The 27,324-nt window shown below is 46.7% G+C and overlaps 1 protein-coding gene across 4 annotated transcripts in view; it reads right to left on the bottom strand.

Moving 5' to 3' along the window:
- The window catches only part of TRAF3 (TNF receptor associated factor 3), a 105,727-nt gene that overhangs the window by 26,348 nt on the left and 52,055 nt on the right, over nucleotides 1-27,324 (bottom strand). For 2 of the 4 annotated variants that reach the window (XM_032482721.1, XM_032482724.1), the window contains exons 1-5: nucleotides 8,275-8,432; nucleotides 6,169-6,430; nucleotides 4,425-4,476; nucleotides 2,067-2,171; nucleotides 1,277-1,444 (exon numbers count right to left, since the gene is read on the bottom strand). In XM_032482721.1, the coding sequence (XP_032338612.1) occupies nucleotides 1,277-1,444; nucleotides 2,067-2,171; nucleotides 4,425-4,476; nucleotides 6,169-6,430; nucleotides 8,275-8,281 (594 nt within the window). In that variant the 5' untranslated portion in view covers nucleotides 8,282-8,432. Of the gene's footprint in view, nucleotides 1-1,276; nucleotides 1,445-2,066; nucleotides 2,172-4,424; nucleotides 4,477-6,168; nucleotides 6,431-8,274; nucleotides 8,433-26,472; nucleotides 26,597-27,324 lie in introns of those variants that run through there. The other 2 variants (XM_032482722.1, XM_032482723.1) reach the window with 2 other exon arrangements.

Below are 27,324 nucleotides of genomic sequence, written 5' to 3'. Positions count from 1 at the left end.
CTGCAAGCATCCGTGTGCCCCAGGCCTCTGTCCTCTGACTCTGGCCCTCCGCTCGCTCCAGTCCCACGGCTGCGAGGGCCACCTACAAATACAGAGCTGCAGCCTGGACCACTCCCTATTCTCCTCTGAGCCCCACCTCGGTAGGACACTCCCGTGGGTCCAGCTGCTCCTACAAAGGCTGGGTGTCCCCCTAAACTCAGACGCCATATTCAAGCCACCAGCTAATCCCACTGGCTCTGCCTCTGCACCCCAGTACCACTGCTCCTCCCTTTCCTTTCCCAGGCCAACACTGTCCCTCGGCTCCCTGCTTCCCCCAACCCCCACGTCTGCTGGTCACATCTGCCCCCACTCAAGGCTGCCCGGTGCCCCACCCCCTGGTCTGCCCCATAACCTTCGTTCTGTACATGGGAGGCCTGCTGGCCTCTCACGGTTCCTGAAACCCACTGCTGAGCCAGTTCGATCTTGGAGCCTGAGCGCCCCTGTGCTGCTCCCTCTGCACTGAGTGCCCTTCCTGCGTCATCCCGAACGCTCAGAGGCCCCCCATCACCCCTCTTCCCCTGAGGCCAGTTTACTTCTCCTCACAGTGCTTATCACAGCCCAACACGGGACGGCTGCCTATTCATCACCTCTTCCCACCAGGAGGTGAGGGCCACCACTGGATCCCCAGCCCCGAGAACAGTGCCCAGCACTCAGTACACACTCCGTAAATATTTGTTCAACAAACAAATGTTTGAGGGTTACTACACCACTATTTTTAAAGTTTGTCCTCTACCCCAACATCTCTTTAATTTACATATAAGTCATCTGATTCCAATGTGTACATAATTTAAAATTGTGCCAAGATAATGGAGGCATGAAAAAATTTTAGATTCTCATCTCTCTCCAAGAGAGACAGCTGCACTCCAATACTGCAGGATAAATTACCCCGCTGAAGGGATGGTTATGTTGCAGAGTCGTGAAACAATTAAGCAATCCAACAAGATTTTGAGGCTATTCCCTGGGACAAGTGAAAGATTCTACCTTTTCTGAATAATCAGTCTTCACTTTTTTTGGCACCCCAAATGACAGTCAATCAAGGCGATGGAAAATGTTAATTGCGTAAATCAAAATGGGCAAAACAAATAAAGCTTAACTCTGAAATAAAGTCAGATGAAAACTGCTATTTACTCCTATCTTGTCTCTTTATTCCTGTGAGAATAGTCATTTAAAAAGCTATTCTGTGGACCAGGGACACCTGGATGGAGCGGGAGGCGGGTGAAACAAGAGAACACGGCACCTGCAAAGTGATCATTGGGACCTGACTTTTGCAGTGGCTGCACGTGGCCTCACGGTATTTACAGGCCTTTTCCACGTGATCACGCAGGTCTTTTCTCAATACTTTCTCTCTGCAGTCGGCACGAACACATGAAAGTTCCTCAAACTGGCAATCATTCTTTAAATGCACCTGTAAGACAGACAAGTCAAATTTCTCGATCGGCAAAAATCCCATTTGAAACACCAAATTCTAACCTCTATGCAATTAAATACTACAAAAATGTTTCTCTCTGCTCTTAGACCAGTTTTTCACAGAGAAGAGTGACAAATGTGTCAAGAGACACTGAATTTCGTGTTCCCTTTAGTGATTTCTCAAACTATATTGCTTATGAAGAACTAAGTCAATTAACTCTTCTTCCTGGATAAATAAATGGTTATCTGCTAAGGACTTTGTTTTATCCCAATTCAAACATCTTTCTAGGATAAAATATGATACTAATCAAAAAAACGTAAGAAGTTATGTGGAATTTCATGGTTATAAAAAGGAGAAGGTTTCAATGGGCTTCCCAAAATTAAAATTCAACTCAGATTTCCTTCTACTCTAAATGGGGTAGGGTGTTCAAAAACCTACTGACAAGTCTGCCTACGATGTCATAAAAATAACATTTCATCCCCAACTGGCTCTGATCACTCTCCTATTTGGGTGTGTTCTCAAAGATTCACGTGAACATGGTCTTAAGGGGCTACATCATACTGACCAGGGCACTTGTGTTTCTGAACGTAGGCGCCGACACGGACACTTCTGTACTTACCAGGAGCTGTCCCAGCGTTAGCTGCTCTGCACAACCTCTGCCTTCGTTCCTGCAGTATATCTGAAGAGCCAGAATCTCTCTCTTGCAGCAATTATCCTTAAACACCTAAAATTGAAAGGCAGCAATTTTAGAGGGTTAGTATTTCTTAATCTCCACATGCTGCTACTTGGGACAAGGTAAAATCACTCTAAAAAAAAATGAGAGCATCCCTTAAGTGGGCCTCAGAAAGCATTAAGAACCATTTTAATTTCTGTAAGTAGAATGAAGGAGCTGCCCCCACTAAGAGACATAATTTAAATAATGTAACCTTAACTACCATCTTTTATTACATAAGCCAAAGATAAACAAGTTATACTAGAAACCTGAAGGTCACTTTGGAGCATCCAGACACTTTGGATTAACTACGACATAGTATCGAGACCCAGTTCACACTTGGACCTGGGGGTTCCAGGCGTCAGTACTGCGAAGGCAGCCGTGGATGGAGCACCTCCCACCGAGAGACAAGGGTAGAGCCCACTACAGCTCAGTGCCTGCTCCTAAGGGTATGTCATTTATAACTCATTTTTCCACCAAAAATAAGTCATAGCCTGCTATTTAAAACCTTCTAAAAAATACATTCTGCAAAGACTGGAGTTAAATCCAAAAATGAAAATGTGTCCTTTAGAAAGTGAAAACCTTCCTTTAATTTTATTTCTCCCCTGGAAAACAAATGCTCTCACGCCCTCTAACAGCACACGCTGCACCACTGGTGCCCTCGGGCACGTCTCAGAAAGCCCCGCGTGTCCACACTCCGCAGCAGTGGGAAAGCAGGGAGGGAGCTTAACAGGCCTTTCTCCACTCCACAGGCAAAGAAATAGAATCGACAGCTGTTAAGCGTTTAAAATAAACTAATTTGGAATCTAATCTAATCCTTTGAAACATGACTTTTTCTTAAAAAGGTCGTAACTTAAGATTAAAGTCAACAGAACAGGTATTTTTAGCTGGTAAGAAATAAGCTTGCTTTCTGTGCCATTAAGTCTCTTAAGTCATTTGAGTTTACCTTTAGGAATAAAAGACGTAGACTGAAGACATCGGAATAATAAAAGTACAGAATTCTAGAGCTGGAGAAGGTCTCAGATCATTTACTGCAACCGTCCCGTTGTATAGATGGGAACCTGAGGCCTCATGGGGCCCCGTCCTCAGTGACGGTCGAGGGGCAGACCTCGGCCTCCCGGGGCCCCAGCCCATCTTCCCACAAGGACCCAGGGCTTCAGTCAGTCTCATCTGTGATTCTTCAACACATCTAGTCATTTTTATTCAGCTGTCAATTCCAGTGGAAAACAGGGATAATAATTCTAAATAATGGCATGGAGGCACTAAAAAATTCATCTCCATTGTTTCAACCTCTGTCTCAGTCACACTGGTTAGACACAAGGTAACAAGTTAACAAGTTGCCACGTTGGGGGTAGAACTGTGAGTTTTCTGAAAAACAGTCCCCTCCCTATTACCAAGTGACACTTCCGCAGCAGAGGAAGAACAGGTACACGGACACTGGCCAGCTCGGTGTCTGAACCGTCCAGCGCAGGGGACAGCAAATGCCTGTCCTGGCAGCCCAGGGCCACCCGTCACAGCCACCCTGGGATCACTGCCCTCACCTGTGCTGCCTCCACAGCACAGCGGCCCGCCCAGAGCTTCAGACAGGAAGCCCCAGAGCAAGAATTTTATTGCACAATTAATGACCTACATTTAAGAAACTGTTAGGTTCATTAATCAAAATATCGGAAACACACGTTTTTATTGATATTTTAAGTACTACAAGAATGAGTCATTTCAAACTAGAAGTGTGCCTGGCAGGGGCTGCGGGGATGTGGTGAGAAGGGGCCCGGACCCCTGTGCGCTGAGGCTGCAGGACACTCACGAGCTCCCGGGACACCTACAGCCACCTGGGGGAGGGAAGGACTGAAATCTCACGTGTCTAACGGCTTCAAGATGCTGCATGAGCACAGGGAGAGGTAAACCCAACGCAACCCTCAGACTGGCACTGTCAGAAGGTGGAATCGAGTGTCACAGCCGAGCGCAGCCTGTCTGGGGTGAGGACCCGAGACGGCAGCGTGCATCTCTGCACTTCACTCACTCCTCACGTGCCTGGGAGTCTGGGAGGAGGCACCACTGCTAGTACAGGGGAGGAGACAGGCTCAGGGAACCTGCCCAGCAGACCTGCCCCATCTGTCCAGGTGCTTACACTACATGGTCCCTGGCCTCAACCCTGCTGCATCAGGGGTCAAACTCGGAGAAACTCGGAGCCAGAACAGTGGATGCAAACTACGTGGAAAGCACTACCCAGTTCAAAACAGCGACAAAACAATGAAAAACCAGTACCTTATCTTTAATGATGCCTTCTTGACACGCAGTGCATTTTGGGCTGGAGGAGCTGGGGGGAAACACATGGTGAACGTGTTAGAGGGAAAGCCCCGTCTCATCTGAACACACAGGTACCACTCACCTTAGGGTCACGTCTGCTGTGTGAATCCGAGCAGCAACGAGAGCTCCAGGATACCGCGGTGAACTTGATTTAAATACGGCTTAAATGGGAGCAAAGGGCTAAACTTTTTAACAGTAATTCTTCATAAGGGAGTTTTTAAGCAGAACAGCTTAGAGCAGTCCCACTCGGAAAGCCCCTTGCAATTAAAAGTGAAATTTTATTTCAGAAACCAAAACCAACTCTCCGTGGAGGGGCTCTCGAGCGTGAGCGCCCACAGCCCACAGGACAGCCCCCGGTGGCCCTGCTTTATGGACAGCCGGCACTTTCCCCACAGGCTGTCTTCCCCACAGTGCCGTGCGCGGCCGAGGCGATTCCGCGGACCTCAGCAGTGCGCGGACTTACAGCTGTCTCGAAACCACTGGTCTCCTACAGCATTCTTGTCCCCAGACGCGGGGTGCGCACCACTGTGCCCGAGCTGCCCTTTTCTGGACTTAACTTTCACCCTGTCCTGTGCCTGGAAACCACCTTCCAAAGACTGAAAATAAAAGCAAGTCCCTGCTTCCAGGGCCCCTGCCCTAGACAGCCCGAAGGCGCCAGGGAGTGGTGCAGCGGCCTCAGGGAGCAGGGGTAGGCGTGCACGGGGCCCGGGGAAGGGCCGGAGAGCTGAGGGTCGCTGGGGGGGGGGGGGGCTAATGCTTTTTAAAATAAAGGCTCATTTCTCTCAGACTACACTAACATGGAGCTTATGCTAAACTGTATTAAACACATGAATCTTTTAACCTCCTTTGACCCCGGGGCTGAGCAGCACACATGGGGCCCCGTCACCTGTAAAATGTGGAGCAGGAGGAGTGCCAGGAGCAAAGGAGGAGGAAACCAGGAGAGAAGCAGCCCCCAGGGCCCCTCCCCAGGGCTCGCAGATGCAGTTCGGGAAGCCAGGTGCTCTGAGTCCACTCTGCCATCACTAAGCTCCCTTCAAGTTTCTTTCTTCCATGAGCAGGCGAAGCTGAGCTAACAGTTCGGGATAAGCGGACAAGAGCATGGCTGGAAGCACCCAGAGGAGGTGACGCGGCGGGCAGCTGGCGGCTGTGCTCAGCGGAGTCGGGAAGAGGGGTGGGTGGCCCTGAAGGCGGGACGGGACCGAGGTTGAGTGTCTGGCTGCAACCCAGTGCCCAGCACGCCGCCCAGAACACACCTGCCGGCTGGACGGAGATGCTTTCTTGGCCAATGTTATTTCCTCTGTGAAACTCCAGCCTGCCTGCCTGATGCCGCCTGTGGCTCTAACACGGCATCATTCCCCCGGCCGGCAAGGGCCTGCGAGGGCTCGTGGAGGGGTCCCCTGCACTTGCCGGGAAACGCAGACTGGATTCCGCTCAGCCCAAGACGTGTCCAGTCCTGCCTGCAGGCCCTGTCCCCTCATCCCTGCGCACTGAGCATTCGCCCCCAAGGGCCCCTGCGTCATTTACTGACGGGATGTCTCCTCCAGGGGCTGGGAGCTCCCTGTCAGCCGCACGCACGGGGGACACACCAGGCACCAGCAGCCTCTGGAAGGCGGCGGGTGGGCGGGCGGGGACCTCACAGGAGGTGCGGGGTCCCGGCCACAGGGAGTCCCGGAAGGGAGTGCGGGCGGTGGGGGGCACCCACCTCAGCAGGGCGGCCATGCAGGTCTCGCAGAAGCGGTGCCCGCACTCGGTCTGCCGGGGGTTGCACAGCACCAGGCGGCACTTCTCACACTTGTACTTGTCCTCCACGGCCTTCACAAACCTCTCCTTGTAGCCGCCCTGCTCGGGGACGAGCACCGCTGACCCCGCGCCGCGGTCAGGCTGCAGCTTCAGGGGGGGGTTTGTCTGCAGGGCGCCGGCCGCGTCCATCTTTTTAGTTGGCTCCATTTCAGGGGAGAGAAAACCTGTCAGGAAACACAGCCGAAGAGTGAAGGGCTGCACGTCCTCCTGCACAAGCGAACAAACAGCTCTGGAAAGCAGACATGCTGGACACGTGTTCCCTGTGGTCTGAAGTGACACTGGAACCCCGGCTTCTGCCTGCGACCCAACAAAACACCACCCAGCTCGCGTCCTCCCTTCCTCCATCACCCAAACGCACGGGTAATGCCACTGTTCAAAGGACCTTCCTGAGGTGCACACTGTATTTTTAAGCCTCTTTAACTTACGACTATACTTCGCCGTAACTTCAAATTCTATGCTTCACTCTGATGCTGTGGCCGAAGCCGCAGCATCCTGAGCAACGTCACCTCCTCGTGCGCCCTGCTGCCAGGTGGCAGTCTCGACGACACAGCCCAGGGCTGGCCCGTCACGTGAGACAGCCTTGCAGTCAAGCCCGCGGCCAGGACGCGCCTCCCATGCCAGCGACAGCACTTCCTGTCTGACAGTGTCTGCAGGCCCCCGGCCCCTCTGGGCCCCCCACTCCAATAACCCTGTGCACCAGGTCCGCACCGAGCACCGAGCTTCAGGGAGGGCCGGCGTGGATGTGGGGAGCTCATGTGCTGGGGACAGAGCTGGTGGAGGGGACACAGGGACTGGCTGGGTCTCCCGTGCCCGCTGGGCAGGCTCTCCTAGCGCATGTGGTGCAAGTGCACAGATGGCTACCTCCATCTGCAAGGTGCCATCCACAGGCCAAGCGTGCAGAGCCTGGAAATGAGCCACAGAGAGTCTGGCCTGCGCAGCTCTGCCAGCTGAGGTGCACGGCCTTGCATCTGGTGAAGCTACGGAGGAAGTTCCCTTCAAAACTCACCAGGTCTCTTCAAAACTACACCATTTTCTTGCTCAATCCTCCTACTTCTGCTACTTACAAAAATAAAGGCCAAATTCTTTCCACTCACGAGGTCCTGGGCGCCCACCCCTGCCCCCACCCTTGTGTCCGCACCATGAGGCTTGCCCCGAGTGCAGTTGTGAACCTCGGGTCTGCTGGGACCGGGGCAGACCCTCACTCAGACCCAAGGTGCTCAGTGGGCTGGGTGCAGGGTCCGCTCTTTCCAAGCCTCAGTCCTCACTCTGCCTCTTCCTCCTTCTTCTGACACTGAAGCAGTGTTTCAGGGCCACGGATGTGTGGGAACTGACGCACACCTGACAGGTGCTCGAGCCCTACCTGGGTTCGTTTTCACAAATTAGCACATCACTGTGCAAAGTGTGGAAGCCTCCTGTGACGTCAATTTGTGAAACCAAAATGAAAAAGTTTTCAGAATGATCCCAAAAGGCCAGCAACCCTTTGCTCACCAACTTGCTGGTTAGAACCCTGTTGCTAAGATGCTCAGCAGTGAAGTACCAGGCAGGGGAAAGGGTCAACCAGGAGTGGCCCTGCTGCCACTGGCTATGCCCCCTCCGGCCCTGACTCTGGCCAGGCTCACCCCATCCCCACTGCTCCCCCTCTGGGAACGCACCCCCACCCTCCCAAGGAGGCCCAGCCAGCTCAGCCTCACTCACCTGCCCCCCAGCCTGCGCCCGCGCCCCCACCCCCGCCGCCTTCTCATCTGCAGGCCTACGATTGCCTCATCACCTCTCTCCCTGCGGCAGGACTGGAAGCTCCCCGACTCCATGGATTCTGATCTGCCGTGCTGCCTGACGAACTGCAGGTACCTACGATCACTAGCACCAGTGCCTAATGGATAAAAGGCTCCCAATACACATTTGCAAACAAACAGAGGGACAGGCGAGGTCCGAGCCACTCATACCAAACCGTGTTTCCGTAAAGCCAGAAAAAAGGAAAACAAAAAAGCAGGAAAAGAAAACTCCTTACCTTTCATATCTGCTCTCAGAGCTTCAGGCCTTGAAAACCCCTGCTTAGATTATACGCTACTTACAACTTCGGTTTAGTATTTCATCCTGCAGTGCTTAGGAAGCCATGTGTTCAGTAAAGAGTTTTCAATGAGAAATGTTTGATTCTTTGGAGGTGAATTCCTATTTCAAATATGAGAGACAACTGACTTAGGATCAGGCTAATGATAAATAATAAATGTTCATCTACCTATGACATGTCATACTTTGCGTAGACAAGTGAAGAATATAGTTTTAGATCCCTGGTCTTTAGGGAGGGAGGGTATAGCACAGTGGTAGAGCACATGTTTAGCGTGCATGAGGTCATGGGTTCAATTCTCAGTACCTCCACTAAATAAAATAAATAAATAAATAAACCTAATTATCTCCCCCACCCCAAGAAATAAAATAAAATTATAGATCCTTGGTTTTTATAGGCTGTGTAAGAATGAGCAAACAGATGCAAAGCATCCCACACACAGAGGAAATTTCCCAGCAGCCCCGTCCTGCAGGGCAGAGGACAGCCAGGTTTGCCGGGATTGGCCTGGAGTGTGGGGTGCTGGCGGGGGCATCTTGGCAGAGGGCCCCCGGGGGCCTCTCGCAACCCCACCCACTGTCCTGCATCCTGTCCCACGCCTGGCTCACTACTGAGCTAAGCTGCTGGCCGGAGAAGGAGCCTTCGGGGAAGGAGGGAGGAGTCCCTACAGCACTTAGGCAAGCAAGACCTCCTTCATCTAATGTTCACAGGTGAGGAGGAGGAAGCGTAAGAAAACCACCTAAACGTGAAACGTCCAGGATAGGCAAATCCACAGAGACACAAAGCCGACCCATGGTTTCCAGGGACCAGGGGAGTCGCTGCAGCCACTGACGGGAACAAGGCTTCTTGGGGCGACCGAAGTGCTGGGAACTGGATAGTGGGGATGACCGCACAACTCCATGAACATACGGAAAACCACTGAACTGTATTTACAGGGGTGACTTCTACGGTATGTGAATATCAATTTAAAATCTAAACAAATATCACAAAGTAACTGTTTAAAATGGTTCCATTTGGGTCTGGTTAATCTGTAACATTTAGATATAGTGTCACACGCTTTGAAATGGAAGACAAGAACTGAAAGGGAATATGCCTGACGCGCGAGGGGCCAGCGACGGCCCACTGTCTCAGCTGTACACGCTCGCAGAGGAAGCACAGCAGCAACTCAGACCCGGGAGCAAGGCGTAAAGAGTGAGTGCCAGATTCCCCAGCTGCAGCTGCCCACGGGCAGACGCTGCCTCCTGGCGTCCAGCAAGCGCACAGCAGGAAGCGTGCCTTCTCTCTGCCACACAAACCACGCCGCACGTGCAGACTAACCCTCAGCTCCCGTGCCAACAGTGTGTCCCGGGCGTTTTTCCAAACCAGGCGTAAAGATGCACTCAGTTACTGGGGAGGGCTGTACGGCACTCCGCTGGATGGCGTACCAGGACTTGGACAACCAGCTCTGCTTACAGTCTGCGGCGAACGCTCCTGAACATACCTTTGCACACCAAGGCAAGCACACAGCAACACGACTACTGGCTCAAAGATGATGTGCATTTTAAAATGTATAATCACTGCCACGCGTCTTTCTAAAAAGGTTGTACATTGTACATCTCCTCCAATGCTTTAGTAAACTATTAAACATTATTTTAGAGGACAACGGCCAGTTTCATTCAATCCCTGATGCTCCCGACTTTACTTGGGCCTCAGCCATGTTTTCTGGAGAGTGCTGTTGGCCAAGCTGCTGAGCAAACATCACAGTTCTCCTGTGGAGCTGTTGGCAGGCAGAGCCACAGGATGCTGAGGGCACACCCACCGCCCTCCTCCCTAGGGGGGCGGACTCTGCTTCAGGCAAGCGACTCTGCAGAGGTGCCAGACCAGCCACGGTTTGTTTCAGCAGGTCCACTGGGCACGTACATCCACAGCTCTGCGCCTGGCATGTCAGGGGACACAGGGACGAAGGAGACTGTCCCTACCCTTAGAGAGTTCTGCGGGAGTTGTGAGGAAGGAGAACACTCCAGAGTCAACGAGTGTAACCAGCAGCAGACGTGAGGGGTGACAAGAGCTGCAGGTCTTCAAAAGAGGAAGATAGCACCTCTGTTCTGGGAAGGCGGGGGGTTTCCTGGGTTGGGCTTGTGGCCCAATTCCCATTCCAGCACAGGACGAGGGGAAGGAGGGTGGGCAGGTGCAGCACCCTTAGGTGACTGGGGAGGCGAACCTGGTGCTGTGGGCTCCAGGGGAGGAGCTGGCAGGCAGGTCGTCTGGCCCTGAGTGGTCTGGGTGAGGAGGTCAGCCTGGTGTCTCTTCCCAGAGGCCAACCCTGGGCACAGCTTTTATCCTCTGGACATCATTTCTTCTTTTCACGTGAAAAGCAGGCAACACCGCTGGTCTCCAGCATCATCAGGCATCACTGAGGCACTACACATAGGTCCCTCCGCCAGCTCTACAGCGCTCAACGCACAGAAGACACACCCTCCGCCCGCGGGGTCAGAAGCCTGGCAGACCAGGCTGTTTCCTCATCGCAGACGGCGCAAAGCCCTTTCAGAAAGCCCCTTCCCAGCAATTAGGTAAGAAAAAAGAAACAAACGGCATACAGTTGGAAAGGAAGAGGTAAAACTATTTCTGTCTTCAGATGACATAACCTTGCACTTAGGACTCACTACGGAATCAGCTAAAACCGAGGTGAACTAATAAACCTGCCCCGCAAGGCTGCAGGACACAAGGTCGATGTGTAAAACCAGCCACACTTCTACACACTGGCAACGAATAATCCAAAAATAAAATTAAGAAAACAACCCATTTATAAGAGCATCAAAAAGAATAAAACATTTAGGAATGAATGTAACCAAACAATGGCAAGACGTATGTTCTGAAAATTATAAAACATGTTGAAAGACATTAAAGATATAAGTAAGTGGAAGCTACCCCACATTTAAGGACCGGGAGGCCTGGCACTGCTAAGACGGCAGTACCACTCAAACTGACCTAAGATTCATCTCAACCCCCATCAAAAGCCTAGCTGGTTTTTTTTCTCTTGCAGAAATTAATAAGCTGAACCTAAAATTCATATGGAAATATGGGGAACCCAGAATAGAAAAACAATCCTGAAAAAGAACGAAGTCAGAGGACTCACACGTTCTTATTTCAAAGCTTACTATGAACTAATCAGGGTCCTGTGGTACCGGTAGTAGGGCAGACATGCAGATCAATGACACAGAACTGAGAGTCCAGGGGTAAACCCGCACACTGCTGGTGGACTGACTTCCGACCAGCGTGCCACCACCACCAGCGAGGCAGAATGCGTGCTCTCGTGCCTGTGGTCCCGCTGTTGTTACAGGACAAAGTAGGCTCCACTCCCAGATGTTCCCATCACAGCTCTCTCAGGCTGTGCCAGTGGCCATCGCCCAACACTGCTTAGAGACCTGCCTCCTTCCCTCCCAGGTGCTCAACTCAACTCCACTTCACGGAGCACAGCTGGGTGGGTTCTAAGACCTCCTTGACTGGTATCCTTCCTTGCCTTTCAGAAAAATGTATGAAATGATACCTGACATGTAAAAAAGATTATGTGCAACACACACACAAGGTTAAGAATACGACAACAACAAAAGCCCAGCACCCGCCACCAACAGGCACCATCTCCCTGTGCGCGCCTCCCTCAGCCATCCCCCTGCCTCTCCCCAGAAGTCAATGTCAGCCTGAACTTTCGCATTTATCATTCTCCTGCTATCGTATATTTTCCTTCTTAAACAATACACTTTTGTCTTTTTTTAACTTCGTAACAATGGTATACTGTTTGTAGCCCTCTGCCATTGGTATTATAAATATTCACCCACATTTGTCGTGCGCAATAGAAACACTTCATTCATCTTCGCTGCTGCGTAACTTTCCACGATGTACTTACCTATCTTCTTATTGTGCCGTTTCCAGTCTTCGCTGTTGCGGACAGTCTGTTCTGAACACTCTGGCGCATCTGTCTGGGAGCCCTCATGGAAGCTTCTCCAGATCAGGGGATGAGGGCTTAGCAAACTACAAGCTACGGGTTAGATCCAGACAGCAGCCTGTTTTTGTTTAGACCCTTGAGCTAAGAATGCTTTTTAGATTTTTTAGAGTTGGACAATCAAACAAATGAAACAAAGACAACTATGTGACAAGACTGTATGTGGTCCACAAAACCTAGAATATTTACTATCATGCTCTTTTGCAGAAAGAATCTGCCAGTCCCTGCCCTGCACCCTGCATCTAGAATGCAGAGTAACTGCTGGTTTGCAGCCTGCACGCATGGCCAGTTTACAAGCCAAGGCCAAACTGCTCTCCAAAGCAAAGCAGCATAAAAGTTTCTGTTAGTTCACATCCTCCCAACACTGGGTATCCTCAAGCATCTTAGTTTCCGCCAACCCAGCAGGTACAGTGGTCCCTTTACGTCCCTTCCCTGATAGTTATTTAAATAAGTTTAGCATCTTTTCATAGGCTCATGGGCCACCTGTGTTTTTCTTTCTGTTGAAATGCCTGATTGTGTCTCCTTTGCATTTTTAAGTTGGGTTGTTGTCTTTTACAATATTGATTTTTTGGGGTTATTCATATATTCTGACTGATAATCCTTTGTTAGTTACATGTGTATGTCTTCCCCTGAGGTTGTGGCTTGACCTTATTTATGCCTTTTAATAAAGAGAAGTTCTAAATTTTAATGTTAGTCAAATTTGCCGTTTTAAAGGATAAATCTTTATCTGTATCTTGGCCTTCTGAAAATATTCTGATTAGCTTATGGGTGAGGCTGATGAAAAGAGGACAACCCAGTACACATGAAACCAAAACAGAAATCAGCTCTAACTCTAGCACACCAACCTTTTCAAAGAAGGATATTCCACTCAAATAAAACTAGCAAACGAACCACCAACTTTGTCAAACAGACTCACACTGCACACAGAAAATATTCTTCCTCAACAAAAGCTTATTCGAGACAGAAATGACATAAGCCTGAGCAGGACCTGGTTTGCAGGCCCACACCCTTCAGTACCAGTGCGATGGCCCACGCGGGCCGGATCTGGACCAAGGAAAGCAGGAGTCAGACACCTCAGCAGGGCCAGGCCTGGTAGGCGGACGAACACGCTGAGGTTTACCGCCAATCCCAGACTCTGCCAGCCGTCAAGTCTCACCGCAAGAAGTCAGTCTGGTATGAAGTGTAGGAATCACGGATTGCCTCCTAGAACAACTGGGACAATAGGAATGACGTCTTTAAGTCTTACAATAAGACGGTTACCCACCTATCGTGTCCTGAGGAAAGGGACTCTTGGACTTAGGAAAACCACCAACGCAGGCAAATTTTTCACAATCAACTCAAACGCGGACAACGGTGAGCACTGCTAACGCTGATGCTAACGTGGTGCATCACCACAAGACCACACACAAGTCACTCGGAAGGAGAACCACCTCGGGTTCCTCCCACCTGTGCAACAGGGAGGGTGAAAACCTCAAGGTCACCAAAGGAAACAGAACTTCTATCTGGAGGACCAAGTTTTCAGCAGCAACAAAGGAGCACATGATTCTTATTAGAATGCCCTCCAAGCGGCAGGCACACAGCAAATATTAACAATAATTTATCTTAAATATTGTTTACCTTTTGTAAGCCATCTTAACTCCTTTCTGAAATCAAGTGGGGTGTGACATTAATTAGGCAAGCTCAAAATTGGTCCTAATGTTAAGACCAGACTAGTGAGTGATGTCAGAGAAAATGACTGAGTAAGGAACTCCAAGCAGCACTATTTACAACAGCTGAGACATGGAAACAACATACAAGTCCCTTGACAGGTGACTGGATGAAAAACATGTGGTGTACACACACACACACACACACACACACACACACACACACACACACACACACACTGGAATACCACCCAGCCATAAAAAGAACAAAATAATACCATTTGCAGCAACATGGAGGGACCTAGAGATTATCCCATGAAGTGAAGTAAGTCAGACAAGAAAGGCAAATATCATATGATATCATTTATATGTGGAATCTAGAAAAAAAAAGTTACAAATTTCATTTACAAACCAGAAACATACTCACGGACACAGAAAACAAATTATGGTTTACCAAAGGAGAAAGAGGGGGGCAATAAATTAGAAGTTTGGGATTAACATATACACACTACTATATATAAAATAGATAAACAACAAGGGCCCACTATATAGCACAGGGAACTATATTTAATGTCTTGTAAGAACCTGTAATGGAAAAGAATCTGAAAAAAGAACTATGTATATGTATAACTGAATCTTTTTGTTGTACACCTGAAACTAGTGGTGTAAATCAACAACAATTCAATAAAAAATAAAATTAAAAGACAAAAAAAGAAAGGAACTCCCAAAGTCCATCCTTCAGTAAAAGCAAGAACAAAGCTCGCAGAATCTGTCAGAAACAACCTCCGTGGAACTCTAGAAAATAACCACAGGCTTGCAACACCCCAAGGAATACCAAATCGAGAGAAACCAGCTGAATCTCTGTGAGTACGGTGAGCTCCACGGCACTCACCTGCCCGCCCTGGTCCCACTCCCAAGGGGCAGGGGCCTGGAGGATGGAAGCTGCAGTCCCAATAGTTACTCGGTGGGGGGCCAGGGTGGGTGGGTGGAGTGGAACAGACCTCATTTGCAAAGAATCTTGGTGGCATGTTATGACCTACCAGTGGCTCCCTGGAAGGCCAGCTCAAGCGGCCTGCCTGGGCCTCACCAAACCCAGAGCGCTCCCAGAGCTGAGGCAGTGCTGGTGGGGGCTGGAGGGGGTGGGCCCTGGAACACTCACCCGCGAATGTGTTAGCTGAGCTGCCCAGGGCCATCAGTGACAGGTGAGGCAAACGACAGACTCAACAAAGGCCGGCAGGCAATGCTGGGAAGTAAGGGCTTTGAACAGTTCCAACGTATTCCTGGGACTTCAGAAGGCCATGCAAATGCCCAGAGCTGTGCACACACTCAGGAAAGACCTGAGGAGACCCTGAGCCCTCGCCTCTGGCTAACATTCAGGCTCCGCACAAGCAGGACATGAGTGCTAAGGCAAAGCTGTCGACGGCCTGACTGAATGTTAAGAGCAGACTCAGTACTCACACAGACCCTATTTGAAGGGACTCAGAGACAATTTTGGTCCCAGGCACTTAAGGAAATCTCTGTCCAAAGACTACTATACGAATGGAACAGAGACTTCAGTGACCTCACATGATAAAGAATATAGACTTTACCAAGTTAGCTCAAAAAAGTTACTGTGCAAACAACCATAACCAGCAGCAACAAGTCTCGGGGCGAGGGGAGGGCCTCATCTTCCAGACTCGCCACTTAATCACGTCAAACATGTCCAATGTTCAATCAAAAAACTACAGGGCAGACAGAGAAACAAAAAAGGTATGACCCCTACATAGGAAAAAAAAAAAACAAGTCTTAAAAACTGTCCAGGAGGAAACCCAGACATTAGACTCACACAGACTTTGAATCATCAATTTTACATGAGTTCAAAGAGGTAAAGAAAACCATGTCCGAAAAAGTATAGGAAATCACCCAATGTCTCATGAAATAGAAAATACCAATAAAGAGAAAATCTTAAGGAACTAGAAGAAATTCTGGAGTTGAAAAGCATAATAATTAAAATGAAAATTTCAATACAGGGGCTTAACAGAAGAATTGAGAAGGCAGGAGAATTCGAGAACTTGAAAACAGGTCAATCGAGATTTGAAGATGAGTCAGTTGAGTTTACCTAGCCTAAGTAACAGAAGGAAAAAATAATAAAGAAGAATTAACAGAGCTTCAAAGACCACCGATCACACCAACATATACGTTATGGGAGTCCCAGAAAGGAGAGGAGGGAGAGTAAAGGCGGAAAGAATATTTTAAGACAGTGGACAAAATTTCCCATATTTGATGAAAGACATTCATCTGCACATCCAGGAAGCTTAACAAACTCCCTGTAGGATAAACTCAAAGAAAGCCTAATAGACATTATAATTAAACTGGTGAAAGACAAAAAGAGAGTTTTGAAAGCAGCAAGAGAAGTGAGTCCTCACAGAAAAGGATTTCTTCAATAAGATTAGCAGTTGATATCTCATCAGAAACCATGGAAGACAGAAGACAATGGGATGACATTTCAAAGGACTGAAAGGAAAAAATATCAATTAAGAATCATATATCCGCCAGAAAGAGAAAGAAAAACACCATATGATATCACTTACATGTGGAATCTAAAAAAAAAAAAAAAAGACAAACAAACTTACTTGCAAAACAGAAACAGACTCTCTGACACAGAGAACAAACTTGTGGTTACCAGGGGCAGATGATGTGGGAAGGGATAAATTGGGAGTTAGAGACTTGCAGATACTACTATATATAAAATAGATCAACAAGTTTATACTGTATAGCAGAGGGAACTATATTTGATATCTTGTAGTAACTTATGATGAAAAAATATGAAAACAAATATATGTATGTTCATGTATGACTGAAGCATTGTGCTGTACACCAGAAATTGATGCAACATTGTAAACTGACTGTACTTCAATAAAAACAAAAACAAACAAAAAAGGAATCCTATATCCAACAAAACTGTGTTTCAATAATGAAGGAGACTCTCAACAAAACACTAGAAAAATAACCCCAAAAGCATATTAAATGTACTATACACCATAACAAAGCGGGATTCATCCCAGGAAAGCAAGGTTCAATATAAGAAAATCAATCAACGTAACATACCATATTAAAAGAACAAGGGGGGAAAAACCCACACGATCATCTCACTTGATATAGAAAAAGCATTTGACAAAATCAAACATCCTTCCATTATAAGAACCCTTAAAAGTGAACTTCCTTGATATAATAAAGGACATCTATGAAAACCCCACATTTAATGGTGAAAGGGTGAAAGCTTCTGCACTAAGATCAGGAAGAATCGAAGGCTGTGTGCTTCACCACTGCTGTATTACACTATCTTATACGGGAAGTTCTAACCAGAGAAATTGGGCAAGAAAAAGAAAGAAAAGGCGTCCAGATTAGAAAGAAAGAAGTAAAAATATGTCTACTCACAGACAACATGATCCTATACACAAAACATCCCAAAGAATTCACAAGAAAAACTGCTAGAGGGGGAGGGTACAGCCCACGGGTAGAGCGCATGCCGAGCACGCACAAGGTCCAGGGCTCAAACCCCAGTACTTCCACTTAAAATAAATAAATAAACCTAATTACCTCCCCACCAAAAACAAACAAAAAATAAATAAATAATAAAAATTTTAAAATGTTAAAAAAGAAAGAAAAACTAGAGCTAATAAACGAATTCACCAAGGTTGCAGAAAAGAACAAATTTGCAACAAAGAAACATCAGTTTTGTTTCTATACACTAGCAACAAATAATCTGAAAAGGAAATTTAAGCAATCCCATTTACAATAGCATCCAAAAGAAAAAATTACCTAGAATAAATTTAACCAACAAGGTAAAAGATTTGTTCATTGAAAACTGCAAAACTGCTGAAAGAAATTAAAGAAGACACCATCAAATGGCAAGACATTAAAGAAGACACCATCAAATGGCAAGACGTTTGTTTGTTCCTAAACAAATCTAAATACATGGACAGGAAGAAAATACAGCTGTGATGGTGATACTACTTGTGATGGTTAATTTTACGTGTCAACTCATCTAGGCCATGCGGTGCCTGGATATTTGGTCAGACGTTTATTTTTTCTATGTGCTGTGAGAGTGTTGGATGAGATTAACAATTGGTAAACTGAGTACAGCAATCAGACTGCCCTCCCCAGTGTGGGTGGGCCTCATCTAATCAGTCCAAGGCCTGAAAAGAACAAAAAGGCTGACCTTCCCTCAAGTAAAGAGGGTTCTTTCTGCCTCTCTTCAAACTGAGACACTGGCTGTTTTCCCGCATTCAAACTCAAACTGAAATAAATGTCAGCTCTTCCTGGATCTTGAGCTGGCTAGCTGCCTGTACCACTGGCTCAGGCTGGAACTAAGCTACTGGCTCTCCTGGTTGCCACCTTACTCTGCAGACCCTGGGACTTGCTTGACTCTGCGACTGTGTGAGACCTAATTCTCACACAATTATAATAAGTATAATAAATATCTCTTTACACACACACGTTATTGATTCTGTTTCTCTGGAGAACCCTGACTAATATACTACCCAAAGCAATAGATTTAGATGCACTGCAATCCTTATCAAAATTCCAACGGCCTTTCTTTAACAGAAATAGAAAAAATCTGATCCTCAAATTCATACTGACTTGCAAAACGGACTCCAAAGAGACAAAACACTATTGAAAAAGAAAAAAAAAAGACTGATGACTCACACTTCTCAAACTTACTACTTTAAAACTTCCTACAAAACGACAGTAATCAAAACGGTGTAACCCTGGCATTAGGGTACACATGTAGAGCAATGGAACAGAGCTGAGAGTCCAGGAATAAACTCACACATCTGTGGCCAAATGATTTTTGACACAGATGCCAAGACCATTTAGTTGGGAAAAAACAGTCTCTGGGACAACTGGGTAACCAGGCAGAAGAACGAACTTGGATCCTACCTCACTCCGTACATACAAACTTGGTTAAAATGGATGAACAACTAGAATATAAGAGCTAACACTGTAAAACTCTTAGAAGAAAGCACAGGGGTAAATTTTTATGACCTTGAATTTGGCAAAGGATTCTTAGATATGACACCAAAAGTACAAGCAACAAAGCAAAATAAGATACATTAGCTTCATCAAATTTGAAACCTTCCGTACATAAAAGGACACTCCCAAGAACGCGAAAAGACAACAAGAAAATAGGGGGGGGAATCTGCAAATCACGTATCTGAGAAGGGTCTAGTAACCAGAATAAAGAACTTTCACAACTCGTTAACAAAAAGATAAACATCCCAAGTAAAAAATGGGCAAAGGATGTGAGTAAACATTTCTCCAAGGAAAACACAGAAACGGCCAACAACACATGAAAAGGTGTTTAGCATCGTCAGTCACTAGGGAAACACAAATCAAAACCACCTCGAGTTACCACTTCATACCCACCATACGGCTATAAATGAAAATACAAGGTAAAATTACTGGGTGAGGCTGTGGAGAAACTGGAACCCTCATATGCTGCTGGTGGAAACATAAAATGGTTCAGCTTTTGTGGCAAACATTTTGGCAGTTCCTCAAAAAGTTAAACACAGAGTTACTGTATGACCCAGCAATTCCAGTCCCAGGTGTACACACAGAAGAACGGAAAACAGGTACTCAAACAAACGTTAAGTACGAGACACACTCATAGTAGCGCCATTCACAATGCCCAAAAGGAGGAAACAACACAAATGTCCATCCACAGATAAATGGGCAACCGATATGTAGTGTGAGTACCACTCAGCCGTAAAAGCCAATGACGTAATGACACACACAACATGGATGAGCCTGGAAAACACCATGCTCAGTGAAAGACGCCAGAAACAGAAGGCCACACACTGGACGATTTCATTTATGTGACGTGCACAGCACAGGCAAGTCCACAGGGACAGCAGCCTGCTGGCTGCCCGGGGGGTGAGGAGAAGGACAACGAGGACCACCAGCTCAGTGAGGCTTCCCTCTGAGGCAGTGAATGCTCGTTCTGCAACCACACAGAGGCTGTGGTTCCACAACACTGTGAAAGGACCACATGCTACTAAACTGTTCACTTTAAAATGGTTAATTTTATGTTGTGTCAATTTCAAAACAATTTCAATAGTTCAAAAAAACTATTGTTCAAAAAAACGGACCATCATGAGATACTACTCTGCAGCCATTAGGATGACTATAATTTAAAAAATGGAAAATTACAGGTGTTGGTGAGGATACAAAGAAACTGGAACCCTCGCACGTTGCTGAGATAAAACGGTTCATCCTCTGCAGAAACAACTCAGCAGCCCTCAGAGTCACTGCGTGAGCCAGCAATGCTGCCCGTGCATGTGCAGTCAAGAGAAGGGGCCCCGTCCACACAAAGACCTGTGTCTGAATGTTCACAGCAGCAACACTCGTAACAGACAAAAATGTGAACAGTGCTGATGTCCATTAAGAGATAACTGGACAAATAAAATGGATGTATCTCCATACACTGTACTGATATTTAACCACAAAAAAAACAAAGTACTGATACGCGCTACGACATGAGTGAAACTTGAAAACACTGCTAAGTGACAGAAGTCAGAAAAAAAGGCCACATATCATCATACGACCCCGTTTATGTGAAACATCCAAAACGGGCAAATCCCCCGAGGCAGAAAGTAAATCAGTGGCTGTCAGGCCGGGGCAAGGGGCGTAACAGAGAGGGACGGTGTGGAGCTTCCTCCGGGATGGGAGAGTGTTCTCCAATCAGACGGTGTGATGGTTGATCAACACTGTGAATATCCTAAACACCACCAAGCGTTCTGAATGGTTTAAATGATCAATTTTTCATAATAAAAAATGTAAAAAAAAATTTTAATGAAAAATAAAAAGCCTAAGGAGCTGAGACACGATCTCTCTCTTCAACACACAGCCTGACAACTGCTCCTCACCAGCCCCAGCAGAGAATCAGTAGCAGCAGTAACAGCACAGAAAATGTTAGCACACGTGAACCTGATGTAACACAATTCTGTTCATATTCAGACCGAAAGAATTTCCTACCATTGGACGTACTCTAATAGAAAAATTAAAACTGGAAAGAGTAAAGACACTAGGAGGCAATGAAAAACTAAGCTTAAGGGAAGGTCTTAAACTGAATGTAGAGAAACAAGGAGAAATGCGACCTAAGGAAAAGCGCAAATGCTGACCACGGGCACACTGGTGCCGGCGTCGGCGGCAAACGGGTCTGCTGCAGTCAGCCACGCCTCGGCCCTTGGCTGGGCAACAGTCTCTGCTGTAAGTACAGCTACGAAAGCTGACACCATGTTCAAGGCCCCAAACTAAAAACCACAGTAAAAAAAAAGTTCCTTGGTCCTTATCGTAATTCTCTAAAACAAACATACAAAAGTACAACGCTCATTATCTAAGACAGTAAGTTGTCATCTACGTCTACACCTGGTCATTCTCACCAGCCTGCGATGGGCCAGGCATCGCACAGGTGCCCCAGGTGCAGGCCGACCACCAGAAGTGGCATAAATCAGCAAAGCCGTGCCTCTGGAAGCTTCCAAAATGGAGGAATGCGGGAACTTGTGATTAGATTTCCTGATTTAAATGTAAACATGTATTTCATTTTTTGTGGGTATAAAAATAGTTAAATTCTACCTTAATGCTAAAGCTTAGATGTGACCATTATAAGCTAATGAAATTCTATAGTATTTGTAATAATTATTGTGTTCAAGAAGAAAAATCACGCAAACTCAGCCAAATGAATTAAAGAGAGGGTGGAGGAGGCCACTCAGGCAACTGCAGACTAACATTTTATGGCCTCACTTGAGGAAGCAGCTCCGAGGTTACAACACCCACACGCTGGACGGACACATGTGCCTCTGGTTAGCACATGGGGCCACGCGACTGATGGGAACCTGGGGCCCCTGCCAATACCTCCCCCTTCCCACCCTAGCCTCTAGCTCAAGCTTGGGAAGAGGATGTGAGCTTCCACACACACGAAGAGAAATGTTCTGCTCAATACTAACAAGACACACTAGGCAGAGAGAGTGCAAAACAGCCCTGATGAAGGGAAGGTATGTGACTACCAAGCAGCACCCAGGCAGTGCCCTCAGGGAAGCTGAACAGGAGGCGAGATCAGAGCCACCAGAGCTGGCGTCCCGGGCCTGCACCAAGGACCGGGCCTGCCACAGTGTCTGGCCTGCTTAGTTCCAGAATTCTGATTCCACAGCTTCCTTTGAGCAAAATTATCACTCTATATTGCCTACTGTTTGCTACGTGTTTAAGTATGAATTTATTGTATTTTGAGGCCATATTCTTAGCTCAATGAAAAAAAACCTCTACTGAGAAATTCACTTCATAAAATGTTAGCTTCTAGTCAGCTACTCAGGAAGCCCTCCCCTCACAGCTGAGGCCTGTCTACACTTGAGAAGTACAGCAAAGAACTGGGCCAGACTCCTTCCATCCTCTGCTACACCTCCGTTACCCTAATGATTTATTTTTATGTCCCCTACTTCGGTGATTTATGTTAAGCTACACTCTACTTGGAGATTAGAAACTGGAAACAACACTACATCTGCTGACAAAAGGGTGCTCCCAGAACTGGAAAGCCCGGGGAAAACCGAAAAAGGGAAGCATCAGATAAACAAAGAAAACGTCTCCTGAACACAAGGCAGACGCAGAAAAACAAGCTCCACATCAAGCCCAGCAGGGAAATCAAAGGCAGCACCCAGACAATGCCAACAAAGGGAGAAGGGAGGGAGCCGCAGGCAGGCAGGCAGGCGCACCCTGCTGACACCAGGGTCTCTGGCAATCCACGTTTATGCAAACACTGCGGCACCGGCACGGGGACTCCTCCTCACGATACCTGCTGCCAAGTGCTCTGCAGAGGGAGAGGGCCCGGGGCTGGGAACACTGGGGAAGCGCAGACAGGAGGAGATGAGATTCTAGTCCACACCAGTAGGAAGATCACAATCCCACGTGAAAAGGCCCACTTAGCAGAGAGAACAAGGGACAGTTGGGGAGAGAGAGACAGACTGATGCAGGCATGCAGCTGAAAAAGAACCTGAGCACACCACTATGTAAAACTTGGTCTTAAATCCTTTAGGAAAGCAGAAGCTAGCCGAGGCCCAGCACTGCTATATCCTTTGCTTCACATGATTTGGGATTTTTTTTTTAAAAAGCATTCATTCAATTCTGTGTGCAAGAATGCTGCGCCGCTCCTGGGCCAGGGCCAGAGTCCTGCCATCTGGCCGGGGGGAGGGAGGAAAGCTGAGGCTCAGTCCGCTGGACAAGCAGCCCAGAGCGGGCGGCACCTTCCCAGGTGGAGGCATTGAGCTGCCAGTTGTGTGATAAGGTTCGTTTTCCCAGAGCACCGACTGCACTTGGAAAAATGAGTGAAAAGCATAAAGCACGGCCATGCCTAGGAGTGGGTTACAATATTTAAATCATTTTGGGATAAAGTATGAGATTATGACTCCTTCCCAGGCCCTTTCGCAGACTCTCCTGTTTCTGCCTGTGGTTAAAGGCGGGAGCCGCTCGGGTGCCGAGCGAGCCCCTCCTCCTCCCCACGCTCCTGCTGGGCGGTCGTGTCACCTCGCCCAGCAGGCCTGCACAAACAAGCCCCACACTTGCTGACCTCCCTGTCAGCTGCTCAGTCTTTCCCTCAGTCTGTCACACCGCACAGGAGCCCCATAGTTGATGCAGCCGCGGTGGAACCTGTGGTCTCAGGTACTTCCCATTTCTATCTGGCCACCCCTCTACCTACTTCTCAAGACAACCCGCTCCCACCTTACCGAGCGGCGCCATCACCTGGCCAGCTGCCCAAGGCAGACCTGTCCCCGCCTCCCCGACTGTGACATCCGGTCACTAATCCTGACCTGCCGATTCCATCGCCTCCAGCCTGATTCTCCCTGCCACCAGCATGCCCCCCATTACAGGGCGCTCACCCTTGTTGTTCCCAAGATGCCCTCGCTTCAGCTGACTCATCCATAGTCTGTTCCAGCTAAAATAACCCACTTTGAGCTTCCAGCCTCTCGCTTTATACATAAGGAAACCCAGGCCAAGACAAGCAATATACTTGCAAGGTCCCAAAGTTACTGAGAAACCTGCAGCTGGGTAAAGAGCAAAACTGATGCTGTTTCTATGCAGAGGAAACATGCTGACTAAAGCCAGTATATTTTTAAAGATTAGTGTTTTCCTGTAATATATCCAACACAATGGAATACTATAGAGTTGTTAAAAAAAAAAGGACGAGGAAGGTCTCTCCGTATTTCTGTGGTGTGAGCTCATGACACGCTGTTAAATTTAGAAAATCAAGACGGAGAAAAGCTTGTATTGTACATTACTACTTGCTAAGAAAGAGGGCTGTGGGTATACACACATACTTAAATTAAAAATAGAAAGACAAAACAAAAGCTAAAAGAAAGTCACCTCTGGAAGAGGGAAGAAACAGGGTATAAAGATCAGGAATGGAAGCAAGATTCCTTAAAACACTTTATTTTTGACTTGGAACCATGAAAGTACTTTTTATAAATGTCTAACACAAATTTTTAAAAGAAGCTATTCCTTAAAATAAAAATAAATGAGTCTAACTGTGTAACAGGTTGGTGGCACACTGAGGAACTGGTTCAAGTGACTTTAAGGTTTAATAATTCGGCAGAACATCCCTAGGATTATACCCCAAGGGAAAAAGAACCATAGAAAATCTTAAGCTGCTTTCAGTAATCATGTATTAGTTGGTAACATACTGGTATTATTATTTTAAAACTATCACATATATTTTATAGGTTAAAACAAGTAAATAATGATGCTAATGTTGTTAGGAACTGAGATTTTTCAGCATAAGAGAAAAGACATATCAATATAAAATAAGAAGTAAAAACCACATGGCCCTAAATTTGAAACAAAAACATCAGTGTGAATTCATGATTAAAAGCCAATTTCCCAGCTGTCCAACAGAAAGGCCCAGAGCAACAACCAGCCCTGAAGCAATGAGCATCCCCAGTGCCCAGACTGTGGTCTCGAGACACCGAATTCTCTACAAGAGGCAACGAGAGCTGCTTAGAGAAACAGCCAATTCCAGGCCTAGGGTGAAGCACAAGATGAATCTGAAACATCTCACCATCTCAGAAAGCAGGGAAAGGAAGACCACGGGCCACATCAAAGGACAAGTCAACTCTCAGAGGCCCCACTGGCAGAAGGGGCCCAAGTTCAGCATCGATAAGAACAGTAACTGCGAGAGACTGAAGCACATTACATCTGTTTAAAGTCATGAGTTTACACTGATGCTTAAGACTGGTCACTTTCAGAGCGGCTAGGACGCCATCTCATTATTTGGAGAACCCATAAAGAAAAAGAATCAGGCATTTATCCTATTATCATTCCTATTTGAACTATCCCTTAGGGTAGCCACACAGTTTAAAGAGGGAAGTTTCTCTCCACAGAAGTATTTCAGTTAATCAAGGCAGAGTAAAGGATAAAACTTACAATGTCATCGCTTGCAACCTCTAACGACTACGAGTCCAGGCGTCCAGCACCACTGGCCCTGATGCCAGAGCAGACGTGCGCCCCCTGGTGATGGCACACACCTCAACCTCTGAGTGCATGTGCCGATCCACCCTCTGGACCTGCCTACCACCTCACTGGAAATACAGGGGACAGAAGAACACATTCTATGGAAACAGCTAAAGTCAAAGCAGGGAAACGTCCGACCACAGAACCACCAGCCTGGATTTTCCAACAAAGAAATGCAAGGAAGGAGAGGGATGGGGAGGAGCAATTAATTCAGAGACTTAAGACAGAGATCAGCTGAATGCACCTGTTTGCACTCTGCTTCAAACAAACTAAAAAAATTGAGACTACTGGGGAGAACTGAATGGTACTATGATTACGAATAAAATTATAAATAGCAGTTTTCTTGTTACTTATGAATTTACCAAAACTAGCTATGTATTAAATCTCACTTTGGATGCAAACATTTCAAACCTATTTTATATTCATTTTAATGTTCTAACATATTAAAGAGTTCTTAATTTCAAGTATACAATGCCACTCAGTCACAAAATAAGAGACTAAAACACAGGGTAATTGGTTTCCTTTCAAACTCCTGGAGAAAGAAGGTTAAGGAGCAAGCAGTTCACATATTGTAAGATGCAAACTCAGGCACACCTCCACCCTCAGCCCCTGGCAGCTTTACTGCAACAGGCCCCCTCCTGCGGAAGGGTGGGCCTCAGAGCTTTCAGAGTGAAGGCAGAGATGCATTCCATGACCCTTGGTTTTCAGACGCGTTAATCGTTACTGAGCCATTAGGTCCAATGTCTATTATTCTCAGTTTAATACTGGTTTAAAAAAATGAAAAACAAAGTCAGACACAAACCAAAATACAGTGCCATGTATGCAGAAGACACTCAGATACACCTGTTACAGAATGAAACTGCTAAAGCCAAAAATGAGTAAGTTCAGGATGTTTTTGAATTGAATTACTTTATTTTTATGCAAACAAGCAAGTAACAGCTGAAGAAAGAAATCTATACAAATTAAAAATTTCTAGTGACATACCTGTCTGTCATATGCTGTGAGAAGATGTATCTAAGCTTGATCAGGGAGGGAGAGACTTCAAAAAAGCAAAAGCAAAGCAGTGTCAACCTTATCCTTCTTCAAATAATGTAGTGGAGTCCTTTACCTAGGAAGTAAGAAGGACACTTGGTTAACTCACATATGGAAAATTTTAAAAGTTTTTAAAAATAGAATTTCAAAAATGGAAATTTCTAAAGCTTCAGAGGAAACATTTTAAACTATACTATATAAACATGTGCTTTGGATTTTCTGCATTTTTTTGAGTTGAACACAAATTACAAAGTCTGGATATCTTCAGATTATTTTTATTTTAAAATCACTTTTAAAATGAAGTATTATATACACATAGAAAAGCACAAGAAACATGTATTACCGTTTCACAAGGTTATTACATAAACACTAGTCCAACTACCAGCCAAGCCAAGGAACCAAAAAAACGCTGGTGCCTCTCTGTGATCCTAAACCCCTTCCTCTCCGGTAACTTCCGTGGCTGTCATTTCCTTGCTTTTTGTTAGACTTATCACCTAGGCATGTGGCCCTAATCGAAAATTTATTTTTGCCAGCTTCTGGATTTTATATAAACATAATCATATAGTGTGCATTCTTTTGTCCTGCTTTGTTTTTGCTCCCCACTGTAGTCACTGGCCCGTCATTTGTTTCCACTGCTGTGTAATATTCCATTGTGTAGATATACCATAGTTTACTTACCCATTCCCTTGCCTCCTGGGTGTTTCTGCTCTGGGGCAAACACAGCACTACTAAGATCTTTCTGGTACATCTATCTTAAGCACACAGGAATGTATTTCTCTAGTGTAAATACCTACAAGTGTGATT

This window comes from Camelus ferus, chromosome 6 (assembly GCF_009834535.1).
Source record: "Camelus ferus isolate YT-003-E chromosome 6, BCGSAC_Cfer_1.0, whole genome shotgun sequence".
Taxonomy (NCBI): Eukaryota; Metazoa; Chordata; class Mammalia; order Artiodactyla; family Camelidae; genus Camelus; species Camelus ferus.
This window is presented reverse-complemented; position numbering and strand designations above follow the sequence as displayed.